At 36.7% G+C, this 27,383-nt stretch overlaps 1 protein-coding gene and 2 pseudogenes across 2 annotated transcripts in view; 2 read left to right on the top strand and 1 right to left on the bottom strand.

Moving 5' to 3' along the window:
• FGF14 (fibroblast growth factor 14) overlaps positions 1–27,383 on the top strand; it is a 548,307-nt gene that overhangs the window by 363,783 nt on the left and 157,141 nt on the right. The window contains exon 1 of one of the 2 annotated variants that reach the window (XM_016123153.2): positions 21,310–21,774. The exons of the other annotated variant lie outside the window; for it this stretch is intronic. Coding sequence (XP_015978639.1) covers positions 21,582–21,774 — 193 coding nt within the window. The 5' untranslated portion in view covers positions 21,310–21,581. Of the gene's footprint in view, positions 1–21,309; positions 21,775–27,383 lie in introns of those variants that run through there. 2 annotated transcript variants of the gene reach the window in all.
• Positions 2,389–2,507, top strand: LOC118609779 (annotated as a pseudogene).
• Positions 8,878–8,996, bottom strand: LOC118609789 (annotated as a pseudogene).

Here is a 27,383-nt window from a genome sequence, read left to right on the forward strand (position 1 = left end):
TGAGTGAAATTTTCTTTTTGGTTTAGATTTTATTAGGAGGCACATGCCATGATGTTATTTTAATAGCAATAATTTTTTATTAGAGAATAACTAAATAAATGTTCTTCTTACGTTCATCTCCAATATGAATCCGGAAGATGAGAGCAGAGGGAATAATTATAAACATTAATTTCATGAAGACATTCTTTAACCAGATGTTCATCATAATTAATTTAAACAGTACTTGGTTAAGAAAAAGCATTCCTGGTAAATACACATGATGGACCTCTCTCTACACCAATGAATTTCATAGTTATGCATTCAGCAAATAACTGAAAGTGGTCTCTGGCTGTTAGGGGAGGGTACTTTAAGTTCACAAATGGATTTAGTTCCCAAGACCTGACTTTGAAGTCACACATGTGACTTGATGAATTGCCTGTTCTTATACCCGTAGATGTCAACGCAGCAGTACCATGCTGACAGAAGGCTCCAGCCTCAGTGGCATCTCACTGGAAAGCTTGTGTAAAGCAATCATTAGGCTAAGCAGTGTCACCAGTGCGAGGGCGAGACTTCTTGACTCCAGAGTTTTTTTCTTTTAGTGAAAGAATTAAGTTCGTTTTCAAATAACGTGTTAGTTTCCTAAGGCTCTAATAACAAAGTAACACAGACTATATGGCTTCAACCACAGAAATTTATCTTCTCACAGTTCTGGAGGCCAGGAGTCCAATATCAAGATGTTGGAACATTTGTTTTCTTCCAAGGCCTTTCTCCTCAGCTTCTCAGGGTGTCCTCACTAGGTCTTTCCTCTGGCTGCACACATCTGTGGTGTCTCTCTGTATGTCTGAATTTGCTCTTTTTACAAGAACTCCAGTCATACTTGATTAGGGCCTACCCCAAGGACCTGATTTTAACTTAATCACCTCCTTAAAAAAGACCCCGTCTCCAAACACAGTCACATTTTGAGGTACTATGGGTTAGAACTTCAACATATGAATCTTGGGTAAACACAATTTGGCCTATAATAAAGAACTTGCATGTTAATCTCATATAAATTAGGAATTATTCAAATACATTCATTATCCTCAGTTGGTTCCATTAATCCATTCCAATAGATAGGTACAAAGAGAATTTTATCCACGGTGACAGAGGTTTTCAAATCTTTTCAAACATTTTTCAGGGCTGAGGCAGGCTTGAAGGTACTGTGACAAATCTGTGCCATCTTTTTTAGCAAGGGTTATTTATGTGTATTTCAGGCTTTACAAAAAGTCTTCATTCTGTTGGTGTTCCAGGAACCCCATCCCACCCCTTTAACCTGACCTTTCCAATCTGATTTACTCCCCTATACTCCCTAATATTCCTGTCTAGAAAAAGAACATGCATTTGCAAACATTCCATGGAGGGTAGGTAAATTAAGGCTTTGTAGTAACTAATTTGACCACATGTTCTGGATGTATTCTCTCATTAAATCATTTATTTATTCTTCTAATGAATATTATGGGCAATCTATTGCATGTACTAAGTATTGAAGAGACAGTGACAAAGAACATGACTCACCTTGCTCTAGAAAACAGAAGGATCACAGAAAGAGAAGAGCTAAGCTCCCTGAGGATAGATTTCTGGTTCTGACTTGACATGGTGGCCCATAGATTCTTCTGGATCAGACACTCATTAAAATATTTTGTCCCGTGATTTCCAAAATGGTTGAAATACCCCTGAAATGCTTATATTTTGCTATCCACGATGGTGTGCCTCTCATATTTAGAAGGCTGATACTGGGAACTGGTGTCCCTAACTTTGGTTCTGTATCACTCAGCATTGTGCCCAGAAATGGGACGTGGCCTTTGGGGTACCTGGGGGTGAGTGGCAGGACTAGTGCATCCTTCAAAACTCAACTTTTCTCAGAAAATGACTTCTAGAAGTCTCCTTCCAAAAAAATACACCGTGAAGTTCTTTTCATTTCTTTACCACATAAATATTCATAACCTGCATGGTTTGGACATTCAGAAGCAGCTTTGATCTGGTCTCAAACTATAGATGCCGTCCCCACACAAAATTCTTGCTTTCCTCATCTGGGAAATGGAAGGGATCTCTCTATATAAGGTTATCTCAAGGAGAAAAGAGATAATGTCTGCTAAGTGTCTCTTGCCGCGATGCCCAATAAATGTTAGTTCATGCAAGATGAAACCATAAATGACCTTTTCCACTGCCAACTTCCAGAATTCGAAATCTCCCCTTTCATTGACCTGCGACAGGTCTACCAAATATTTTATTCTTTTGAGATTAAACATTATGTTTAAAAATATTTTATTAATAAATAAAACATCTTACCCGAGGAGGAAAAAATGCATTTAATGCATTCTCAGATTAACTGATCACAGTAGTTAGATGACTACTTAGAGGACCTGTGGAGTCTATGGTCATGCTACCCTGAACAAGCCCGATCTTGTCTGTTCTCAGAAGCTAAGCAGGGTCAGGCCTGGTTAGTACTTGGATAAGAGACCACCTAAGAAGACTAGGTACTGTAGACATAAAAAATAAGGGATTGTAAACTGACGAGGTCCTTGCAATCTGTGAGGTCAACCAAGGGTTGCCACGCGTGCGCACGCGCGTGCACGCACACACGCACACAACCTGTAGGGGAAAAGAGACAATTTTCTGGATGGATGTCTATGCATTCTGGTTTTTATGTATGTTGTGTGCATATTGGGGTTGTAGTTGGGGGTGGCTTGGGTATCAGGGCCAAGAAGCATGCAGCAGCACTGTTGGTAGGATGTGACGGGTCAACCTTGCCTGGTTAGTGACCTCTCTGTAGTGGATATCAGGGGACCAACAGGCTGCTGGATGCAATTCCGAAGTGGTTGAAAGAAGAAAATCGGTTTCACAGCAAATCAGTCACAATTTGCATAAGCCTAATTGTAGAAAAAGATGAATTTCAGTTATCATTTCAACTTTAGTGGGAAATGTTTTATTAACAGTATTCCTGAGAATAATTGCCATTTCTTTTATTTTCCTTTTTTCTTTTTGACTTTAGTATACTGTATCTGTAGCTCCAGAATGTCCTTTGGTATATCCATGAATATAAAACAAATCTAAAACCGAGTTTCCTTTGTAACAGTTTAGACTGTGGAACTACCCAACCATTTAACACTCTATCAAGAGAACATTATATTCCCCAAATTGCCACCTACTGTCAGAGGGTCTTAATGAAGATCAAGGAGAAGTGATGTGAAGATGACTTAGGGTGCAATGAGAAAGTTCGGAGTATAGGGCAGTATGGACTTTCAGAGAATCTCTATGCTATAATTATGAACAGGGCTACAGTCTTATTTGAGTAGGCGCTTTTGCTCTTGCTTTCTTCTAATAGTACTTTATTGAAGTATAACCCATGTACATGTTACATGCCATGCTGTTGAGTTGGCTCTGACTCCTAGCAGCCCTATGAAAGAGTAATGTCCACAATGTCTTGTTCTTAACAGCCTTGCTCAGCTCCTGTAGACTCATGCCGGTGGCTTCTTTTATGGAGTCAGTCCGTCTAATATTTAGTCTTTCCCTTTTCCTGCTGCCTTCCATTTTTCTCAGCATCACTGTCTTCCAAAGAACCCTGCCTTCTCATGATGTATTAAAAGTAGGATAGCTTCAGTTTTGTCATTTTTGCTTTCAGCAATGTTTCAGGCTTAATTTACTCTGGAACTCACTCGTTCATCTTTCTGACAGTCCAGAGTTTATACATTGAGCTCTTCTCCAACACCGTATTTCAAATGAATCATTTTTTTTTTCCTATCAGCATCATTCACTGTCCAACTTTCACATCGATAGGTAGTAATTGGGTGTATGAGCGTGTGGATGATCTTAACCTTGGTCTCTAATGACACATCTTTGCTCTCGGTGAGCTTTTCTAATTTTTCCATTGCTGCCTTTCTGAGTCTCAACCTTCCCTTCATTTCTTGGCCACAATCTCCATTTGAATTAGATGACGGAATAAAAGTAAGCAAAATATTTAACAATTTCAATGTCTTCATTGTCTGTAGTAAAGTTGTGTGCTTCTGTAGTCATGATTTTTGTCTTTTTGATATTCTAATGCAGTCCTGATTTGGCACTTCCTTTTTTCACTTTCATCAGAAGTCATTTCAGAACATTGTTCTTTCTGCCAGTAAGATGGTGTCATCTACATATCTCGTTATTGATAATTATTCTGCCAATTTTCACTCTTCCTCCCTCTGAGTCTAGCCCAGTTTTTCATAGGATATATTCTGTATACGGATTAAACAATAGGGAGATAAAATGCACCCTTGTCTATCACTTTGCCTTTAGGAAACCATTCTGTCTCTCCATATTCTGTCCTGACAGTGGCTTTCTGCCTGCAATACAGGTTACACGTCAGGATGATCAGGTGCTGAGGCACGCCCATTTTTTTTGCAGAGCCACCCATAGCTTTTCTTGATCCACACAAAAGCTTTTTACTGTAGTCTATAAAACATAGACTAACCTTCCTGTGAAATTCTTTGAGCATTCCAGTATCCAGCAAATGCTCTCAGTTAGATCTCAAGGGCCTCTTCCTTTTCTGAATCCAGATTGAACATCTGGCATTTCTTGTTCCATAGAAAGTACAAGGCTTTGTTACATCACCTTGAGCATTTTTGTGGAAATCAGAGCAATGGCACTATAGTTACTGCACTCTCTGGCAACTCCTTTCTTGAAGGTTGGAATGTATATTGAACATTTGGGCCATTGTTTTGTTTTCCATATTTGTGGAAATATTCTTGTTAGGATTTTCACTGACCCAGTCTCTGTAGCTTGAAATAATTCTATCAGAGTCCCATAAACCTCTTGTGGTTTATTTCTTTTCAATTCTTTCTGGGCAGTTTTCATTTTGCTTTCTAGAATAGACTAGAATAGAAATATAACATACACAAATTAAAATGCAGATATTTTATATGTACAACTCAATAATTTTGTCAAATAAAGAATTCTCTGTAACTCTTAACCAGATAAAGGCAAAGAATATTTCCAGCACCCCAGAAAGTTCCCTCTTGTCCCTTTCTAGTTAATCCTCCTATCTCAGAGACAGAGACCCCTCTGCATCTCTAGATAGTAGATTCCACTTTTAAATGGAATCATTATTGTATGTGTTTGTGTCTGACTTCCTTAAATGCTCAATGTAGTATTTTTGAGGTTATTTGGTTATTCTGTGTAGCAGTGATTTTATAAATACATACATATATATATATGCACGCATATATATATGTGTATATATATATATATTTTTTTTTTTTTTGCCTAAGTGTAGTACTACAATGTATGAATATACCACAGTTTGTTTTCCGTTTCCCTGTTGATAGACATTTGGGTTTCTTCCTTCTGTTTTGTTTTGAAGAACTAGCTGCCATTACATGTCACCGCAGCTTGGAAATTGCTTTCTGATATTGCATCAGACACATTTATTTATCAAATCGAGTTCTTCTATCTTGTGTATCACTGACTTATTCAAAGTATACTTTCTTACCGTGGTGATGAAGCAAATTAAAAGTTTAAAACTAGCAAGTGCTTAAAAAGTTTCTTATCTCACTTTGGTTATTACAAAAGTCAACACGAGAATATTGACTAAGGTGGATATGGAAATTTATAGTTTCATGCTCTGCTAACAATTAAAATCCAATGTAAATTAGTTGTAAAATTAAAATGAGTCATAATTGTAAAAACAAACAAAATGTATAGATATGTATATATATATACATATGTATGTATATATATACATTATGCACATGGAAGCAATAATAATACTTAGATGAATATTCAGTTGCTTGCATTGCAAAGATTAGAATAATATGTATAATTAGAATCAGAAATTAATTATGTAAATACACTCATAGATAAGTAGTAACATTAATTCAATCTAATTAAACAAGCGTATTCACAAAAGACAATCTTGTAGTGAATAATTTCTTATTTATTGCTATTAAAAAGCATTTGTTCTATGAATAATGAGAGTTTAGAGGTGGGTGGGTAGATCGTGGCATCTGACCACAAACACATCACTAATTTTGGTTAGTTGTAATCTATTTTTGAACATGTTTTAAGGGATAATAATATTTTAACTCAGATTTTAAAATAGTAATAAGAAAATATGTAAAATAGCACCAATGTTATTAATGATAATTTAGCCATTTCCATATTGTAATTAATAAGGAGAGATGGGAATGGATAGAGTAAAAAATTAAGGCAACAGAACAATTATTTATAAAAAAAGGAAAATGAAACAGAAGTGGTATCGCTATAGCAGGGTAACTTTTCCATCTTCCCCTCTGCTTCTATTTTTGACCTCACCAAATCTGAATCTAAAGTCATTTGATTGAGGTTCCCCTTTCCTCTAACTGTGTCTCCTGTATAAAACACGGAGACCAAAGAAAATGGCCTGACCTGATTTTAAAACCTTATTCTTGCCCTTAGAAATCTTCCTAAGTGCTTTATTTTTTTAAAAAACATTAATTCACTATAATTAAAGTTAAAAAAAAAAGGCTTAGCAAAAGTAAGAAAGGGCAACTGATTGACAAAAAGTGAGTAAGGGCAACTGATTGACGAATAACTTCATTTATAAAAAATTATTTTAGAAAACTTACACATAGCCTAAGTCAACTCAGCTGGTAGTTACATGAGACCCAAGAACCAAAGCTTTCTTATAACTATTCTCATGAAATTCTGTGATAATATTATCTATTTTATGTATTTATGATTTCCTTTTAAAAACTAATGGAAAGAACAGCACACTTTTTTTTCCCAATGGGCTCGAAATAAGGACCAGACTGTTTTTCTTTAAAGAGTTTTGTTTTTCATATGCTGAGAAAATTGCAGAGCAAGACTGGCTACAGGTTAGCATATGAGAGATTTCTACAAAATCTTTAAATAGACATACCCTTAATTTTAATGAAATATTCTGATCATTTACATAATATTTTAATATTTAAAATTGATCTTAGCTTGTAGAGAAGGTTCTTATACTTACTTAGAACATATCTACAAGCAGAGATTCTTTTTTTAAAAAAAGAATGAGCTGTGGATCTCTACTGGAGAAAATAAGCTACTTTATTACAGAGAATAATGTGAAGAATACTTAGGGTGTACTGGGAAAATTCAGGGTGTGTCAACTTAGCCCAGTCATTTGGCCCAGTGAAAGGTACACACCCAATGAGATATTTGCCCTACTTGTTTCTGCAGTATGAAATTCTGATCTGAGGGTTTAACATGGCCATCAGCACCCTGTCCAGCTTACCCAGAAGAAATCAACCTTCCAAAGTTCTGCAACAACTAGTTACCGAATCACTTGTGGGGCCCAGGGGGACATTAGGCTCTTGAGGCATATTGAATGAACAGTGAACAAAACAGACAAGGTCCCTGATTTAGTGAAGCTAAAAATCTCCCTCATCTTCCAAACATTAACGAAAAGGAGCAAGTTAAGCAGCCAGTCCAAAGGTTTTAAAAGAATTAAGATGAATGCAACGTCATTTGGAGGTCCCAATGGTTGCAGCTAAAAAAACATCAAAATGTATATTCTGAAGAAGTGCCGAGGAAAGTGAGTATAAACTATTAACTGAATTGCCAATGAAAGACCTAGAAAAAAATGAGTGTTAAGACTCAGAACCAAGATGACGTGAGGGTGAGATGTAAGGATTCGGGAAGGTAAGGGCAAGGGAGGAAAGAAGTTGAGGGTGAAAGGGTTCATTTGAATTCCAGACACCAGCAGAAAAATCCCACAGGTTTTGTTGGGCCTTGGCAATAACTCTCATGAGTGAGTCAGTGTCATTTAAATGTATTGAAACTAGAAGGACAGAAATAAATAGGGAAGGTATATGTTGTAATAAAATACTTAAAGACTTCGTGTGGAATAGGGAAAGATTTTATTACAGTGGGCAATACAAAAATCAAGCTTTAGGACAATCCTGGCAAGAGCCTTCTAAAATTAGAGCCATATGCAAAAAGGGAGGTGACTCTGGAGCTATTGGGTCCTAAATCATTGGAGAATTCAAATGGAAATCAAACATCCTCTTAGTGACCTTGTTAGAACAAAATAGAACTAGACGATTATAAGGTCCTTTTCTATGGAAATTCTGAGCAGAAGCAGAAATGTAAACTTAACAAACTAGTCTCTGGAACTCTGTTTGGAAGCAGTTATTTTTATTTTTCTTGAGAGACCTAGAAGGTTTAACAATATTTATTTAACTCTGTGTGTGTGTGTGTGTGTGTGTGTGTGTGTGTGTGTGTGTGTTTTAATCTATACTGACCGTGCAAGTACTGTCACAATATAAAATAATTTACTTCAGTGAAGAAAATGAAATCGAACTGTTCCTAACTAGCTGGGAAAATTGATGAAGAAAATTTGCAAGTGACGAAGTCTCTCTTAAGATAAAAAGAATCTGTGTATTGCATAACCACACAGAGGGCATAATAAGAACTGAGTATCCCAGTGACAGAGATGAATTTCTGCAGTTAGCAGCAAAACATTAATACTAGAATATGGGAACATGACTGTATTATAAATAAAATCAGGTCTGTTGACCTAGGAGACAAGGTATGGCCATAAAAAGACCAATAGTTTATTGCAGGAAATTAATTTTGCTCTTTATGACATCAACCTTGTAAATACTCTCAACCATGAATTATGTTATCCACACCCTAAAAACCTATTTTAAAGGTTGTCTTAAAGATTGCAACCTTGATTTTTTAAGGAAAAAGATGTTTTTAATTTTATTTGTTAGTTTGTTTTGAATGATCTTATTGGATATGTAATATTTTACATCTCTTTCTCTCTTTTTTTTTTTTTTTTAGATGAGGCAACCCTTGGTTGACCTCACAGACTGCAAGGACCTCGTCAGTTTACAATCCCTTATTTTTTTTTATTTTTTATGCCTACAGCACCTGGTCTTCCTAGGCGATCTGCCATCCAGGTACTAACTAGGCCCAACCCTGCTTGGCTTCGGCGATCAGACGGGATCAGGCTTGTTCAGGGTAGCATGGCCGTACACTATTTTACATCTCTTAAAGCAGAAAGAGAAAGGGATAGATTTTGATGTTTAAGAATTCTAAATGCAAGGTTTTTGATATCGTATAAATAAAATATGCTTTCATGTTAGAAGGCATAAAAGGGCTATATAAAATTTAGAAGAAAGAATAATCTAATCAGCTAATGGCTATACACAGCTAGCTCCTCAGCTAAACATAAAGACTTTCTCCTTTACATGTGTATTTATAAATATAAAGGTAACTCATGTTCCTTGTAGAAAATTGGAGGAAAAGTACAAAGAATGAACGAAGAACAAATGAATGAATGAATGAACAGCTATAATCTACTACCCACTGATAAACACTGTTTATACTGCTCTTCAATATGTTTTTTATGTATATGTATATTAATGACATATATCACATATATATCCTATTTTATGTACATTGTTTAACCCCAGTGACACCGCCTGTCAGATTAATAGAAATGTATGGGGAAAGGACAGCAGAATAGTGAGATGACATGAAAATACCTAGACAAGTAAGTGGATCATACTGCAGAATTATATGGAAAATCATGTCTCCATGAATTATTACATATTTATTTCCTCAGCTGGTTCTAAACCTGGTGCAAAGTTCTTCAAATGGCTATGACTCCTAATATGGTCACCCGCTGAGGCTCTCTGTACTCTCTTCCCCAGCACAGATTGGGTGCTTATGGTATATGAGACTGTTTTCACTTAACTTCACATTTTAAGCTGCGTCTTAACTTGGAATTTCTCTCATTTGATATTTTATCTCTGGAATTCGCATGCTCTCCTTGTCTACCTGGTTAATACCTCCCATCTTTTAAATCTCAGCTTAAAGTGTCACTGTGTCCTGCACAACATTTCCTGATGTACACCAGGTAGAAATGACTCCTCTTTTCACTCTTCTTGTGCAAGTTTTACATTCCACATCTCTAACACTTAGTCCCACATACATATGCAGCTGTCTTCCTCTATATTCTGAGCTGCTTAAGGGTAGAATCACTTTAATGTCTGAATACTGAGTCAAGCATCGTGATGGAGAGTTAGTGCTCAATAGATTTGTTAATTGAGTGAATTAATGAATGAAAGTTGGTCATGTAAACTAAGATATATGCTTTTATGTAAATTATCTTTCTATGAATATATTGATGGAGAGTCTGTTTTGCAAATGTCAGAAGCAATAAGTCATAGGGAATTCAGATTATTTAAGAACAGTATGTATTTCTACATAGAAAACAAAAGAGCTGAGCTAAACAAGAAGGGAGAAGAGAGAGTTGTGTTGCAGAACTGCTGTGGGGACAATATAATGGGCACTCTTCTCCAGTGTAGCTTTGTTCTTCTCAGTAGAGAGGTGTAGGCAAGAGATTCCTGGCACACGACATCGGCGGATATGGAATCCAGGTCGGGAACTGCTTTCAGTTAGCTTATTAATTAACTTCGTAAATTAGTTAATCTCCTTGGGGTTGAATTTATTGATCAGTAAAGTGTGGTTATTAGACTAGATCGTTGCCAATGTTACTCTTGTTCTAATTTTTAAAGATAGGAAATAATGATATAATGTAACAATTTAAGATTTCAGTTCAAATCCATAAATAATTAGAATTGAGTAATAAAATATGATCCTGATTCACACAGTCATTTTTCCTGTTTATTGAAATTATCAAAAGTCAGAGAGTCTGAAGACCACCCCCCCCCACTTGCCTCTGCCCCTCAGCCTCTCTTAATACCTTAAGAGCAAGAGTAGCTTCTTTTAGGGAAAGCTTTTTTTTTTTTTTTTTTTTTCACATCCTGTGAAAAGTTTCAGTGTTATCTGGTGAATGGGATTCTGGATACGTATGTTTTACTGTTGGATGAAGAATGAAAAAGATCACGAGTCCAGGACTGGAGGCTATTCCTTTCTTATTCTCTTCCTTCTGTCCACTACCAATAATTGAGTACTACTTAAGGTGTGTCAGTGTGTGCTTGGGCCTTGGAGGTAGAACCCCTGAGGTCAGGAGCTCTGCTTTGAGGTGGCTAGGAGTGGTTAGGAGCCAAACAGATCTTCCCCCTGGGAACTTTCCTCCCAGGAGCTCAAGAAGCTGAGGGTCCATGAGCATGAATTTACTGAGGGAAGGTAGAATATCCCTTCAAAGGGCACCTATAGGAGCACTTCACAGTCACGAAATGGAAGCTACAACAAAGGTCTTAGAATTAGGACACCTGATTTATCCCTGCTAACGCGGATAAAAAGCAGCACTTGAGTATCTGCTCTGACTCTTGTAGCAGGGTTTAACTAAGGGTTAAACTTGAAACTTTATAATATAAAGATATGTTAAAGTGCCATCTCCTATATGTAGTCAAAAATCTCTAATATAAACTACCTCTGATAATTGTCCTGCTGGAACTAAATCTAGTGAGAGGATCACTAAGCTCATTTTATGGAGAGATGAACACAAGCCTGTGAGCATGGCCAGAGGTGTCTTCTCTTTAGCCCAGCTGACTGCATCAATTAGGTAGCGGGGGGAAGAATAGCTCTGTCTGGATAGTTTATTCATGCCAATTAGGGAGAGATCTATGTATTGATGTGTCTTAGTGTTTCAAATTTATGTTTCTATCTATATGTAGATATATCTATATATATTTGCAAAATTGAATACCTGCTATCATTGACTCACACCCAAAGATTTCTTGCAACTTCTGGGTACTCTCTGGAAACCAGTTTCATATCTCTGTATGAACTTAGAAGGTAAAGTAAGTGCATAAAAGGGCAAAAGGGGCAAATGAATGAGCAAAGAGAAATTTAGAGAGCAGGGCCCTAAAATTTGTTTATTTAAAACTCCCCATGGTGTTCTGCCTGACATCATTCTCTTTCTGAGATGCCTCTTCATTTTTCCACATCAAATTCAGTGAAAAATATTTCTGATTCTTTTAAAAATCTTTGAGTTGAATGATACCTTTCATTTGTAGTTAGTGTCAAGTCTACAGTTAAGGCAAATTGTTACTTAAGGAGCTAGTCTAAATTTCTAAAAGGAAATGACAATTATCTATTGCCCACACAGCTATTCAGTTATATAAAAATGAAAGTAGAATGGGGAAAATAAGACTTTCAGAATGTATTTCCTTCATTTGGTGATAGCCTTGGGCCCCAAATCGCATATTGTAGATATTGTAGAGCATCACATGCCTAGCTTTAGTTTTATTCCGTTCGATTCAGTGGCTCTAAATCTCATGAAAGGCGTGTTATAAACTCAAGAAATTAAATTCTTTATGGATTTATGTGGGACTCAGAAAATGCATCCTCATGACCCACAAAGGAGCAAGCAAAATGGATCTGTTTCCACATTTGCTGGGAATTGCTGTAGGTTTTTTTCTGAGGGATGCAATAATTAAAGTAATAAGAAATTCAGGTAAGCAGGTGGTATCAGAGAGACCCAGCCAAAAATAAGACATCATTCTGACCAGGGAGTAAAGCAAGGGGGTATAGAAGCAGGCAATCATCAGAGATTTAATTAAGTAAACAGCTGGTGTTAAAAATATTATATTTGTATGAAATATGACTCTAATTTAAAAACTGGCATTCTGGAGCAGTTATCCTGTCCATGGTAGTGGGGTTGGATGGATAATTGTCAAGTGTGAGGCAGCTCTATTTCCATGTGCTTTAGATATTAGGGTAGGCATAGTAGACCAAATAATACTGCCCCCCCTCCTCCATCCAAAAGATGTCCAAGTTCTAATCCATGCAACCTATGAATATGTTAGTTTACATGATGAAAAAGACTTTGCAGATGTGATTAAATTAGAGGTTTTGAGATAGAGAGACTATCCTAGATTATTTGGGTGAGTCCCATGTAATTACCAGGATTCTTATGAGAGAATCAGGAGGATGAGAATCAGTAGTAGGAGATATGACAACAGAAGCAAGAGGTTGGAATGATGCAAGGAAAAGACCACGAGCCATGGAATGAAGTTGGCTTCTAAAAGGGGGAAAAAATAGCAAGCAGTTTCTTTCCTCAGAGCTTTGAGAAGGAACTAGCTCTGTAGATACTATGACTAAAACCCAGTGAAGCTGATTTGGGACTTCGTACCTTCAGAACTCTGAGAGAATAAATGTGTTCTTTTAAGCAACTAAATTTGTGGTAATTTGTAGGTTCCTGGGACTCAGGGGAATAATTTAAGGATCTAATTTTTCAGTTTTTATATACAAAGTAGGGACTAGGCTCATGAATATGGCATTAATTTATAATGATGCCATTTCTTAAGTACACTGCACTTTGGAATTTACTTTCTCATACATCTTTTAGAAGTAGATTACAAGATTAGAAGCAGATTAATAGCAACTTTTCCAGAAACCTAAGGCTTAAGATATTTAGCTAGACTTCCTAAAACTGAGCACTAAGACAAGGATTGGTCCAAGAGTTTAGAGGGAAGTGATCTCTGAGTTGTAAAAAGTTTTCAGAGATGTGTAAAATATAGTAGTTTCTAATGGACTTTCAGATCAGACACTTTAATTATGAAATATTATTATAAATTGATGACATGTTGCTGAGCTTAGTACATAAGAACTGAAAAATTAAATCTTATTATTCCCCTGGCAGCAATGAAAATAGTTTTCTAAGAGTCTTGAATTGGTGGTCTTTCTAAGAGACTTGAATTTTAAGTCTTGTCTCTTTGGAAATCAGTAATATTTCACAATTATCTTTGCCAGGGTTAGGAATTTAGTTATGTATTTTGGTGTATACATGTGTGTATGTGAGTGTGCGTGCATGTGTGCAGATACACATGTTTATGTAAATATTTAACTCATATATACTAAATACAAAGAACATAATCTAGAACGATTAATTGTTATGTATGTGATGATTTTAGTAATTATTAAAGAGAAATGGATCACATATTAAATGTAGATAAGATTATATCATATGTACACAGAATCTTTGAATTGAGATTATAAATGAACATTAGTTTCTCAATTTTTTCAAAATTGCATAATATTTTTTTCTGTTGATATTCAATAGTATTTTTAAAAATTAATTCACTGATATATCATTAAAATAGATGTTATCATCTCCTACTACTGATATAGAATAAGGAAAGTTAAGTCAATATTCACAGCTCTGAAATGAATGTTATGTACATTTTGATTTCCTTTTAACATAGAAGGCTGGAAGGCACTAAGAATATTTTTTTCTAACATATTAGCTAGGTTAAAAAAATACATGATTTGTAAAGCTAAACCATCTGCTAGTATCAATCTGGTATTGCTTCTATAGGGAAGAATGTTCACAAGTTTTTGGTATCAATAGTTTCTGCTTTTTTCTTTATTGAATCAAAATATTAAGCAACAGTGAAATTCCTTCCAGGTTTTTCTTTTTTAATAGAAATCTGTTGCCTACTAGAAATAAATATAGTCAGCAAAATCAATCAACAAGACTTAATTTTTGAGTCTGCAATCACATGTCAAAATCTAATATGAAGTACTTTAACATATAGATTATCTTTTAAATCTAAAGATCAATGATACTACCACAGAAAAATACAAAATATATTATTTGAACTTGAACTGTAATGAGTAGGTTGCCTACATTCTCAGAATTATACATTTTCAAATAGAACCCATTTATCCAGAACAAAAGATAAAAACATAAATACCAACATATCCTTTTAAACTCTACTCTAGCTCATGCTAAATTAGCTTACGATAATTTTTTTGTGGTGAAAAATATGTTGGACCCTCATATTTTATCCTTAATTTAGAAGACGTTTAAAGTGTTCAAAAATGATTGGTTCACAATGGAGACCATGTGACAAAATAGGATGAGTCGCTCTGTGTGGATATTATCAAATAAGTAAACAGGATACATTTGGGGGAATATTTGTTTCCACCCTATGTATCCCTCCTATTTAGAGCCACTGGGAGATAAAGGAATTAAAACAACAACAGCGACAACAACAAAACTAAAGTTGTTTCTGAACACAGGTGCTCTGAGGCAATTAAAATCTTTTCTAACCAAAAGGCGTGTGATGTCTAAGCAAAGTAGAATATGACAGAGTTAATAAGAGTGCAACTCTCATTTATACTTATATAATTTCATTATACCACATTTCACTAATTCTAAGATGAAAATATATCTTATGTATAAACATCTCCGAAATTTGTGTATGTCTTATAATCTATGGCATTGCATAGTTTAATAAAATGAGTTTTTCCCTTTCCTTGTCATACTTAAATAATAATGCATCTTAAAATAAATAATTTCTTAGATTTAATGAACTTGGTTATTAAGTTTAAATAATGACTGTGGCAATGGCAGAAAGAAAAATAGGCATATTGTTACTTTGTGAAAAAATAAAAATTGATACCATTTCATATAAATATCAATGTTAAAAAATATGTTCTTTGGATTTTTTGTTTAAGTTGAAATAAACACAAAATTATGTATATTTTCTGGTAAGCCATGCATAAACTTATCTATTTTGAACTTAAGCAATCTCTGCAACAAAATCACCTAGAACATAAAAACTCAGAAGGCAAGGGGGAAAGGCTTCTTCAATAATTAAATCAATGTCAATAAGACCATATTTCATTTATGTCCCCCCCCCCTTAGACTTCATTTACTTTTATATTTATAGACAATTCTAACAAATATGTTAATCTAGTTTCCAATTAATGATGGATTTGATGTAACAAATTTGAGAAGGGGCAAATTGTCAATTGGCGACCTGAAAGCAAGGGAGAAAACAGGGTGTAGGCAGGATGAGTCACTAAGATCAGTGGTATAGTCCTCTCCAATTCAGGTGGACTTAGTCTGGCATCCTTCAGTAAGCCCCAAGGGTATCACTGTTGGAATTCAGAACTCAAGCTGCATGTTGTGTTAGGTTGAGCCTTAGTCATCAAGCAGAAGCTAAAGTATTCTCTGTAGATCCTGAATATGGTGTTGATATTGTGTGCAATCCAAATAAAATTTTAGATGCCTTGGTGCTTAAAGAGTTCAAGTACCATAAGATAATTCATCCTTGAAAGACTGGGCTAAGCAAGATTTTCTGTTCCTCTTATTTGGTATTAACTGTCTATGTCTATGTATGTAACATTAATCCTTTCAATAAACAAATATTTATTGAGTGCCTACTCTAGTACCATTTTAAGTACTGGATATGTGGCAGTAGAAAAATAAGACAAAATCTGTTCTTTCATTGGCTTAAATTTTAAAGGAGGAGGATAGTGCAAACAAATAAGGAAAACATAGAATTTTGAAAAGCTGTAAATGCTATGTAGAACCATAAAGCAGGAAAGGGAGAAGGGATTGACTATGTTTGAAGGTCGTGATTTTAAATAAATTTGTTAGAGAATACTTTGACTGAGAAGATAATATGTGAGCAAAGAGTTGAAGGAGGTGAGAGAGTCAGATGGAAGAGCAAGGGTAAAACTTCTGCCAGGGGTATGCCAGGTGGTAGAGAAACAACTGTACAATGAAAAGAAAGAAGTAGAGATGATATCAGATAACAAATGAAGGCAGTTATGGGATACAAATTATACTGGGTATTGTAAGCACCATGAGGACTTTGGTTTCTCTTAAGGTGTGTAGGATTTTGAGCAGGGGCATGTTATAATCTAATTTACACTTTTAACACTTCAGCCACAGTGTTGAGGGCATATCAAAGAAGAGCAAAAATGGATCCCAAAGGACTAATCAAGTAGCTATTGTAATCGTTAAAAAGACAATAGTGGTAGGTAGCAGTGGAGAGAGTGAGAAGTAATCATATATATTATGTATGAGGTAGTAAAGAAAGAAATGAGATTAGTATGATGTCAAAGTTTTTGACCTGAGGAATTTGCCATTTCAAAGATTGGGAAGATTGAAGAAGACTAGGTTTGAGAGGAAGAATGAGAGTTTAATCTTGGCCATGAGATGCTCACTAGACATATTCATAGAGATGTCAACATGGGAATTGGTCATTGAAGAAATGCAGACCTGAGTGATGAGTTAAGTGATTGCCAATAGGCACCATTTATTATATTAGTATTATATGTCAGGAACTACTTTAAGTATTTTACATACATGTTCTCATTTAATCCTCATAATAACCTTATTATATTATTATGATTGTTTTATAAAAGAGGAAATGGAGACTTAGAGAGGTTTAAATGAATCGCTCAAGGACACACAGTCAAGCCTATAATTGCCTTACTCCAATTGTGATTTTAACCACTGTTTTATGTTACCAAGAGGAGTATGGGCAAGCAGCCATAAAAAATGTTCCAGGCAAAAGGAACAATATATGCAAAGTAGAGGGGCCAAAGGGAGCATGATATTTTCAGAAGAACTGAAAGCACAGGAAAGTAGTTGAATAGTCAGCTTCCAATGAACTAATGCTTTCATGGTACCTTACAATTTAGACCTATTTTCTCATAGGCACACATATTAATCTCTGGAAAGAAGGAAAATGTTTTTATTATCAGTATTCAGTGAGTAGGGAAATAGGATTACAGAGCTAAATTCGCAAATTTATTCAGTTACAAATTAAGGTTTGAAATTTAACTTATTTCAACAAAACAAAATAATTTTTGTGTTTCTGATTTAAAAAAATCTTGCCATATATCTTTTTAAGTGAAGAAATATACATAGAAATACACATATTTTGATACTGAAAAAATACGAAAATTGGAAAAGAATTTACAAGATAGAAGCACGTGATCTGGAAGATAACGAAAATAATAGCTCTCATTTTTGAACACTAATGTGTCAGACACTGTATTAGGATCTTTACATTCATTTACTAAATTTCATCTCAAAAGAGTGAAAAGGAGATTCTCTTATCACCTCAATTTTAGAGATGAGAAAATTGAAGCTGAGAGGGAATAAGGCAACTTGCTTAAGGTCATTATATAGCCAGGAAGTAGCAGAATCAAGAGATGAACCAAGACTGTCTGAAATCAGAGTCCAGACTTATAACTGATTGGTCGGGAGCTACTTTACCTGGGCAGTACTTCATTTTTCATTTTTATAAAGTCAAAGGTGAAATTAACAACTGCGAGGAGCTTCTCATGAGTTAGAAATTATTTTCTGAATTACAGTAAAATGTGGAATTGTGTTCACCCGCCCAGAACGATTTTTCACTGTAGTTTTGCACATGGCTTTTATCACAGCTTAAGACAGCAGATGGCTCTCTTGCGTTTTCTTTCGCTTACCTCTGTCTGTAAACAACTAAACGGCGTTTTGGGAAGGTAAAAGGGAAACACAGGGATTAGGCTAAAAACCCTTGATTATACCAATGCTGCCCCCACCCCAAGCTTTCTTAAAACAGGAAAAACACATAAGATAGAAACTACTGCTTGTTTTGTGAAATTCACAGCCCGAATAGGAGCCCTGAGACAGGAGTCCGCTTTTTCAGGCACTGCGCCAGGGGTCTGAATGCATTAGGAAAGAGTATTTTCCGGTTATCAAAAAGCTGAAAGGCTTTATGCTCCAAGATGTGTGTTATTAATGTCAGTCAGTGGAAGCTGTGAGGATTAATTTTCTTTCCACCTTGGAAAAAATAAAAATTAAAAAAGGTGGAAAACTGCTTTTAAGGGAGGAAAGAGAGTTTCAGAGACACAGCTAGCTCTTCTGCACTCAAGGGAACTTGCTTCCGCTCTGAGAGCGGCTGCCAGGGCAGGATCCCTGTCCGCGGTGCTGATTCGCAGCCTTGTCTGTAGGTAGCCGAACAGAGGAGCCAAAAAACCGACCTCCCCAATTATCCCAACTAAGGAATTGGAGGAAAGACTGCAGTATAAGAAAATGCCTGGAAAGAAAATAACAGTCATAATAATACAAAGCATAATCTCACTCTTCAAATTAATATAATAGACACATATAAAGACAAAAAAACGTTGCAAAACAAACTAGGATTATATTGAGTGAAGGAGTTGACTACATTTATGAGGCCAAAATACTTAATATTTTGATAACAACTGAAATGTCCAAATGGCCTCTCTTCAGTAATGGAAGTCAGGAGTAGCTACTCTTACTTGTTAATTTTGGTTGATTTTTTAAAAGACACTTTAATCGTCTTTTAATAGATGTAGCCATCTCTGTAGAATGACCTTCCTTTTTTATGCAGGAGCATGGCAACACAACATAAATACACACTTAGAAAAAAACGTAAGAAAAAAAGGCATTTACAACAGAAAATAAAGAAGTAGAGATAGAGCAAAATAGTTAACACCACCCCTTTTCTTCACTTTTACTATCTCATGGGTGATTAGGGTTTTTAAATTTCTGGCAAAATTACTCCCATCTAGTCCTTTAAATAATTGTGGTTATTTTGTAGATATAACATAACAAGGTAGTGAAAATGAGCTAACAGCACATGTTCTTTAATGTTAAATGTGATCATACTAAAGCCAATGATATCTACTTTGGACCCAAATCTATACACCCTCCCCCTTTAGATTAAATTATCTTCCCTAAAGGGGACTTGTTAGCAAATATGGAGTGAATGGAGCAAATAGCCAAGCAGCAATTGCTCACATGGAGCGGTTTTGGATAAGTTCTGTAGAGCAGAAGGTGTCTAGCCTCTCTGTAATCAGCCTCTGGCTGAACTTCTCCCACTGGCCTGGTTGCAAGTATTTGTAGTACTTTACTGATTATTTCTGAGACAAAGAGAAAGTGTGTGTTGGGTCAGAACTGCTCCCTGGGCTGCTTTTGGAGTGTGCCTCTCCTCTCTTACCAGCTCTAAAGCAGTCACTAGGGAAATGATTGTTACAAGTCTCTTGACTACCAAATGAGTCTTCTGTCCTCCATCCTTCACAATGGATTATGAGAAGTCTAGTTTTTGCATTTCTTTTCTTTACCTTTCTGTAAAGATAAGCAATACAGCTAAAAGGGAGGAAGAAAAGGTAAGAAGCCACTAGCAAAAGCTGTATTTAATTCTGTCACCGGGAATGTATCCTAGAAACCACAGATATGTATCATCCAAGTGTGAAGTGTTTTTTGTTGTTTTGTTTGTTTGTTTGTTTGTTTTTTCGCTCAACCTCCTTTCCTAGGGTGCCCTTCACTTATACTCTTCCTCTTGGACCTTCATGTTTTCATTTATCCAAGACAGAACACTGTTGGAATACAGACAGGAAATTCAGAATAGGAGGCAGCAGCTGTTGTACTTGAATTTCAGACAGTTCATATGGCTTTGCCCCCTGACAGAGCTTCTCTACCCAGGGACATCAAAGACTGTAGCTCAGATTGGACTGTCCTTCAGTCTGGCTGCTTTTTGTTGTCACTGGAATACCGTGACACCCTGCTCCGCCCTTAATATTTCTGTGGTGACTTCTTCAATATTCTGTTGAGTGTTTATCCTATCCGGCTGCTGTTTTTGTAGCAGCTACATCTGCTGTCATCTCCTTCAAGTGCTAGAGAACAAATTTGGGAAGGGGGGTTCTTCCCGCATTACCTTACCACATCTTCTCACCTTCTCTTCCTCCCTTCTTTTTGCTCTGTGTTACCATTTTTAAATGACAAGCGTACCCTTCCTGGCAGCAGAAGGGAGAATCCAGCAAGTTTGGGTGGACTAGGTAAGGAGTGGAGACGCCTCTCTCCTCAGGACACACTCTCCTCCCTTCCAGCCTCCCTCTTCCCCCTCCTGCCAGGGTGGGGTGGCTTTGGTGCTGAAGGAATTAGCCAGGAGGGCGGAAACCACCTCACCCTCCAACCGCAGCTGAGAGTTTCTCTGGACCGGGAGACACGTTAAGATCCTAAGCTGCAGACGCCTCGGAAACCTGCGAGTTTCATCTAAGAAAAAAAGCTACGATAGTCCTTCAATTCCACCTGCTTTGGCTCAACCTCTTAGCACCCAACCCCCTGCAATCCGTTTTAGTTTTCTTTATTATTATTATTTTAAAAAATTATATATACATACATTTTTTTTTTCTTTCTGAAGAGAGACATAGGAGGGGTACGTGAGGGGGTTGTGGTGGGTTAGGAATGAAGCGCTTTGATTAGAGATCTTCGAGAAGAAGATTGATCTCTCCAGATGCTGATTTCCAAAGCACTTGACAATCACCGGCAGAACCCAAGAGCGGGCGGCGGCGGCTGCGGCAGCACCGGCCAGGGGGCAGTTCCTGCCCGGCTCTGAGTCCTGCCCAGCCCGCCCTGGACTGACGGACGGCGCACCGAGACCCGGCCGGGACCTGCTTTCCAACCAGTGCCCTGGGAAAAGGCGGCCAGCTCTACCGCCTGCCCGGGAGGCGGGCCGGGCAAAAAGGCAGCGCGAGTGGCGTTGGCGGCCCGCGAAAGGGCTCCGGCGGCGCGCAGTGACCCGCAGCGCCCGCAGCTCCAACCCTACTCCCGGCTCCGACGCGGCTGGGCGGCGGCGGACAGGACCTCGAGCTCCCCCGGCTCGCCCCACCGCGACCCGGCGCCTCTGTGCGCCTGGCCACGCGCTCTGTGAAGAGAGCGATGGGTCCTAGTCGGGACTGAGCATCCCTACTCCTCTCCCCAACCCTTCTGGCTTCCCCCTGACTCCTTAAGGACGAGCTGCGGTCCGCACCGCCCCTTCCCTCTCCCGTGCCCCTAGCTCCTCTTCCCTCTGCCTTGCCCTCCCCCCGACCCGCTCCGCTCCGGGGCCACCATGGCTGCGGCCATCGCCAGTGGCTTGATTCGCCAGAAGCGGCAAGCGCGGGAGCAACACTGGGACCGGCCGTCTGCCAGCAGGAGGCGGAGCAGCCCCAGCAAGAACCGCGGGCTCTGCAACGGCAACCTGGTGGATATCTTCTCCAAAGTGCGCATCTTCGGCCTCAAGAAGCGCAGGTTGCGACGCCAAGGTCTGTGTGGGTCACTGTTGGGAGATGCACCCTTGGATCTCCCCGTCTTCTCGCCTGCATGGGGCCTCTTTGGGATTCCCCTCTCCCTCCCTCAGTCTTCCGGTATCCCCACCCCCAGTCTCCCCAGCGCACCAGCGCCTTCCGAACGCGGGAGCTGGTATCCTGGTCTTAGGCAACCTGTAGCCACTGAAAACTCAACCCTGCCAGGAGCCGGCAAGTTGGCCCGGCTCCCTGCCTCTTGCTTTCGAGTCTCATGCGGGCTGGGTTCCAGAAAATATCTCTACTCGGAGGGTCTTGGCTTAATCCGGGGACAGAGTGTAACAAAAAATGCTGGGAAAAGATCTTCACAACACCTCGAATCGAGCTGACTGCTTACAGTCTGATTGTCATGAATTGCTGTGTGCCTGGCCTCTTCTGGTTTCCCAGGCCTGCTGGAAACCTTGGCTTCCAGACCTCGGTGAAATGTGGTGATTACCACAGCGCCTTCAGCTGGGGCTAGTGTAAGAAAAGTGAGTGGAGGTGTGTTTGTAGACTAAGGGCTGGTTCAATTGAGATTTACGAGAAGCTGCTTAGCTTGCAGCATTGGGCATTCTAAAGCCCTTAGGTCACATCTTGGGATGCAGAGAGGGGCACAGGAGGAAGAATGAGTCTGAATTGGGGATTTGGCCAAGTATACATCCCTGATATCTACCAGTTTTAATTCAAAGACTCACGAATTACATGAGGCAAATCAAGCGGTCATTACCTAGGGATGACTAGAATAGTTGCCTTACTCTACACATTTTTTTTTTTTTTTTTCCTGAGAAACAACTAGCGCTCAGCGTGACCTTCTTTTGTTGCCTTTAAAATGTCAGGGTCTGAGAAGGTAACTCTCTCAGTAGCGGGAGCCCAACGGCTTTTGTTCATCTCTGCTTGTCTCCACATTCAGTTGCTAAGGGCCGTTGCTTTGAGAGCACGAGGGGTGTTCTGAGGGAGAAATGGGGTTTACTTGCTTTTCATAAATATGTGGGCTTGCAGGAAACATCAAAGAATATATTTACGTTAATAGGAGTATATGTTTGCCCAGCATACTCTATTCTCGGTGCCCAGCTGTATTTGATTTAAATGCCCTGTTGTTCCAAAGACAAGGGAGAAAAACATGCTATACAGGTGAGTGTTTCACACATTTACAGATTTATGACCCAAAGTTTTAATGCACATGTGAATAAAGGCTAAAGCTTAATGTTTTTAAGAGGCTTATTGTCACAATTAGAAATTGGAGATTACTTGCTCTTAGAGACAAGCTTAAATGGCAAGCATCTGAGAAAAATTATAGTGAAAGTTTTAAGGGAGATAAAAATTATAAAAATATAATACTTCTTGATGAAGTATTTGGGGACAATGAATATTTTCAGAAGAGTGTAGAAGCTATTAAGAAAACTGGATTTTAATTTTCTACTTTAGCCTAGAGCTTTATCCAGCAAACCTTTGTATTCTAAGACCAACTTACTGTTTTAAATATCAATGATCCATGGAGGGTCACATCATGACTTTAAAGTGTTTGCTTCTCTTTTTATTTCAACAGATTATCCTTTAGAACCCAGTTCTCACTAGATGGAACTCCAAATTTGTCATGTACTTGAAGTAAATAAATATATTCTCTTCTGAATAAGATTATTTTAATGTAAACAATGATTAAAACTTACTGAGTGTATTCTTTAAACACACAACCAGTAGACGATTTTATAAATATGGACAATGAATGTTTTGTGTCATATTGGATGATGGAGGGTTTGCTGTATACTTCTGAATTTTAAAATGATGATATACTTTTTCCCAGATATAGAAAGATAGCTGAGCTCCTTGGTAGGCTATTTCACTATTTCAACCCTGACTGCTCTCTTGGTACTCACGAGTTCAAAGTGATACGCATGTCTCAATGATATGTAAGAAAAATACATTTAAGGTCACTTTTGCTATCATATTTTTGACGAGAGAATGAAAAAGAAGATAAGCTAGAAGGAAATTTCAGCAGAACCTCCTTTTTTAAATCTTCCTTATATTTCTTACTCCTCCTTATATATTCTTTAGTGAAGAAAAATATAGATATATATATTGAGTATCAGAAGAATTAATTTTTATTTTAAACAAAATAAATATTAAAACTATATTATGTAAATTATACAATAATATATAATGTATGATTTTATATATAACTATATAATTGTTTCACTGTTTTATTAAATACTCTTCTAGGAAATATTCACTTATTATGAATATCTTTTCCTCTAATACTAACTCTTTACATAGGAATTGCCCCCAGGAAATTTAAAAAATCTGTTTTGTTAATACACAATATTAATCAACAACTTTAGGTATAACAACTCTATATAGCTTCATGTTTGAAAATCATTAATTTGACAAATAGTTATCAAATCTTTGTAATGTGACAGGTTCTGCTCCAGATATTACATGTAGAGCAGTGAATAGAGCAAATGTAGTTCCTTCTGTCACGGAGCTTAAAAACATGGTATAGAAAGTCTTTGCATATGGAAAGGAACAAGTTAATAAGACTCAAAGTCCTGTAAAGCATAAATAGAGATGAGGTAGAGAACTATAGGAAGAAGGACTTAATTAGATCAAGTAGTCAGGGTGGGCCACCCACACTGTGAGCTACAGGTTGAGGGCAGACATCTCAGAAGCCTGCAAAGATTTTAAGAGTAATAATGTATGTGTGAAGACCCTGAGGCTGGAAAAATTTTAGCCTGTTAGGAGAAGCAAATAAGATGTAGAAACTAAGTATACTTTTGTTTGTATCATAGTCTATTTTGACTGAAGTTAACATTTTGATAGTTAAATACATATACATTTGACATGTTGACAAACAGAGTAAAGAATAGCTCCTTATTTGTGGTTTGGGATCAGGTAATATGCAATTCTTAAATGTAGAGGTTTTGTTTTTCTTTTTAATGTTTCTTTAAGTAGCAATTTAATGTGAAAAGTATGACATATTTACTTATACTCTTTTGGTGGAACACTGTTCCCCACTCTGATCACCTCTAACCCTATAAAAAGATACTTTTTGTACCAGCTGAGAACCAGTTATACTATTTTGTTCCTGTGTAAAGGAGAGAAATTTACAGTGGCTTTTATTGCTTGTATGGGCACCATACTTCTATCCCACCTTTTCAGATTCATCTCCCTGTATCCTTCCCCTACCTCTATAGACTTCAAATACCATTTAGATTCCCAAATTAGCCACATACTTTCAAATCCCAGTACTTTTATTTGTGCTTTACTTTGTATGTAGAATCTTCTGTCTTCTAGCTTCACTTGCTGAAATTATCCCCATTTCTTAAAGCTTGGAGAAAATGCCATGTCCTCTGAGAAGTCTTCCCTCATTGAAGATAAGTAAAAATAATCCCCCTGTGGCATTTTGCACCTCACTATTGCTGTTTATGCATGATAATAATTAATCCAGCACACATATTCAGTAGATTGTAGTTAGGGGCAAAGTCTAAATTTTCTACACTTTCATAGGCTTTCACATATTGATAAGAATGCCTGCCTAGTCCTGAGTATTTGTCATTGCTCTTGGATTAAAGTGAAATAAGGAAGGTCAACAGGTCTAAAGCTTTAAAAAAGTTTCCTTGAACCACCGTACTCTAATTAGACCATTTTAGAAACATGCTTTTCAAAATTTTATTTATTTTTTATTTTTCCTAAATTTATACATGTGATTTATCCCTTTTAAAAGGAATCATAGGGTGATTGTATATCTGGGAGTTATTCTCAAAGATACAAAAATATAAGTGACCACACTTTAAGGCTTAAATAATTCATAAAATAGATATTTAGATATCTGTTAATTTAGCTAAAGAAAGAAGGCACAAGGCAACAATTTACAAATAGTTTTATTATTTGAATTTTAATAAAAAATGAAAACTAAAATAGAAACTTCATGTAATGAAGTATAATGAACATTTTATTCTAAAAGTGTTAAATTTTTATTATGGGTTTTAAACCAAACAAGAACTTTGATTGCCTATAGGATAATAATCCTTCAAAATCTTCAGTGTGGCTAATTCAGTTACTTCTTGCAATCTACTTTTTTGGACTACTATCATAGGAACCATGCTATCATGGGTCATATATATTTAATTTAATCAGTAGTTGTGTAGGTTTCTCACTAACACACTTACCTAAAATAAATTACAAGATGTCGTAAGAAACAAGGAATGAAAAATAAGCTACTTAAAATTTATTTTCAAGTTACTCTGTGATATAAAAAGCAGAAGTGCATGTACACTAATATAAACAAACAAAACTGCTTTGCTCAGGTGTGGTAATGAAACCCATCAGCTATCCTAAGAAAAGAGGTCTTCTATCTTACAAGGTGCTATATAAGGAAAAACTTGTCCACCCTCTCAAAATAATCAACAGCAGAGTCATCAAAAGACCATCTTTCTTTGTGCTCCTCTTTCAGAGCCATTACCATGTAAAAATATAGAGACCACTTGCTTATTTTGGCTGTTTAGGTCAAAATAAAATAAGAGAATGTTTTTCCCCAAAGGGTCATCCTTCTTGTGTTTGGAAGTTTATTTATTTAGCTTTCTATAGCTGTTTTCATGGGAGTCTTCCTACATATCTTTTGGATAATAATACCTGTTGCTAACTTTTTGATAGAGTTTTATTATTTGTTAGTTGTATTAAGGTAAGACAAAATTATAGTTTTTCTAAATTGAAATGTACAATTTTTTAAATAAGGGTATTTTGTCAAATGCAGGGTTTCCAAGTGAGAGATTTTATGGGAACCTTATTGAATTGGTAAATAAAGCAACATTAGAGAATAAAAAAATGTTGACCTTGCTTGCTTATGTATTTTTCTGTGGCTTAATTGGTATGATTTCAACATTCTACATTTGTTAAAACCTTCTGAAAATGGTAACTACCAAAACGGTGCAATTACTTAAGAGGTGGTACATTAAGTGCTATCCTCTCTTCCCCAGTAAACAGTAAATGGGGACATATTTATGTAATCATGAGTTTCTTAAAATGAATGCTGGAATTATTACAATTGAAATGATTAAATTAGTTGTTTTCTAGCCATCTCAGCACAGTGTGATCGACTTTGAATTGTCTCAACCTCTTAATATGGTCTCTTATAAGTTTGAGTTTACCATTATATTTTTGTTTTCGCCTTTTTTTTTTAGCCTTTAAGTGCTAACATGTGAATTCATAAAATATCGTTTACGATGGATTTATAAAAACACATAATTATTTTTGGTTAAAGTTTCTCACCATTTTGGGAGAAATTAATATAAAGCACACTGAGAAAGAAACCCAGATTTCCAGAACTAAATGGATAAATCAGAATGAAAAATACTCCATCTACTTTTTTTCTGTATATTTCTGCCATTATTTTTAAACTAAATAAACATAACTTAAAATACATTTTTTTACATTGAAGAGAGGGGAAATTCACACCTATTTGAAAAGAATTTCTATGGTAACATTATATAGAATAAAATTATTAATAGAAAAACAGAATTTGGGGGTTAAACACAGCTTATTAATTCTACTAATTTGAAATATAAATAAAGTGAAACCTATAACTAATAATGGTAATC

This window comes from Rousettus aegyptiacus, unplaced genomic scaffold (assembly GCF_014176215.1).
Source record: "Rousettus aegyptiacus isolate mRouAeg1 unplaced genomic scaffold, mRouAeg1.p scaffold_m13_p_11, whole genome shotgun sequence".
Lineage (NCBI taxonomy): Eukaryota > Metazoa > Chordata > Mammalia > Chiroptera > Pteropodidae > Rousettus > Rousettus aegyptiacus.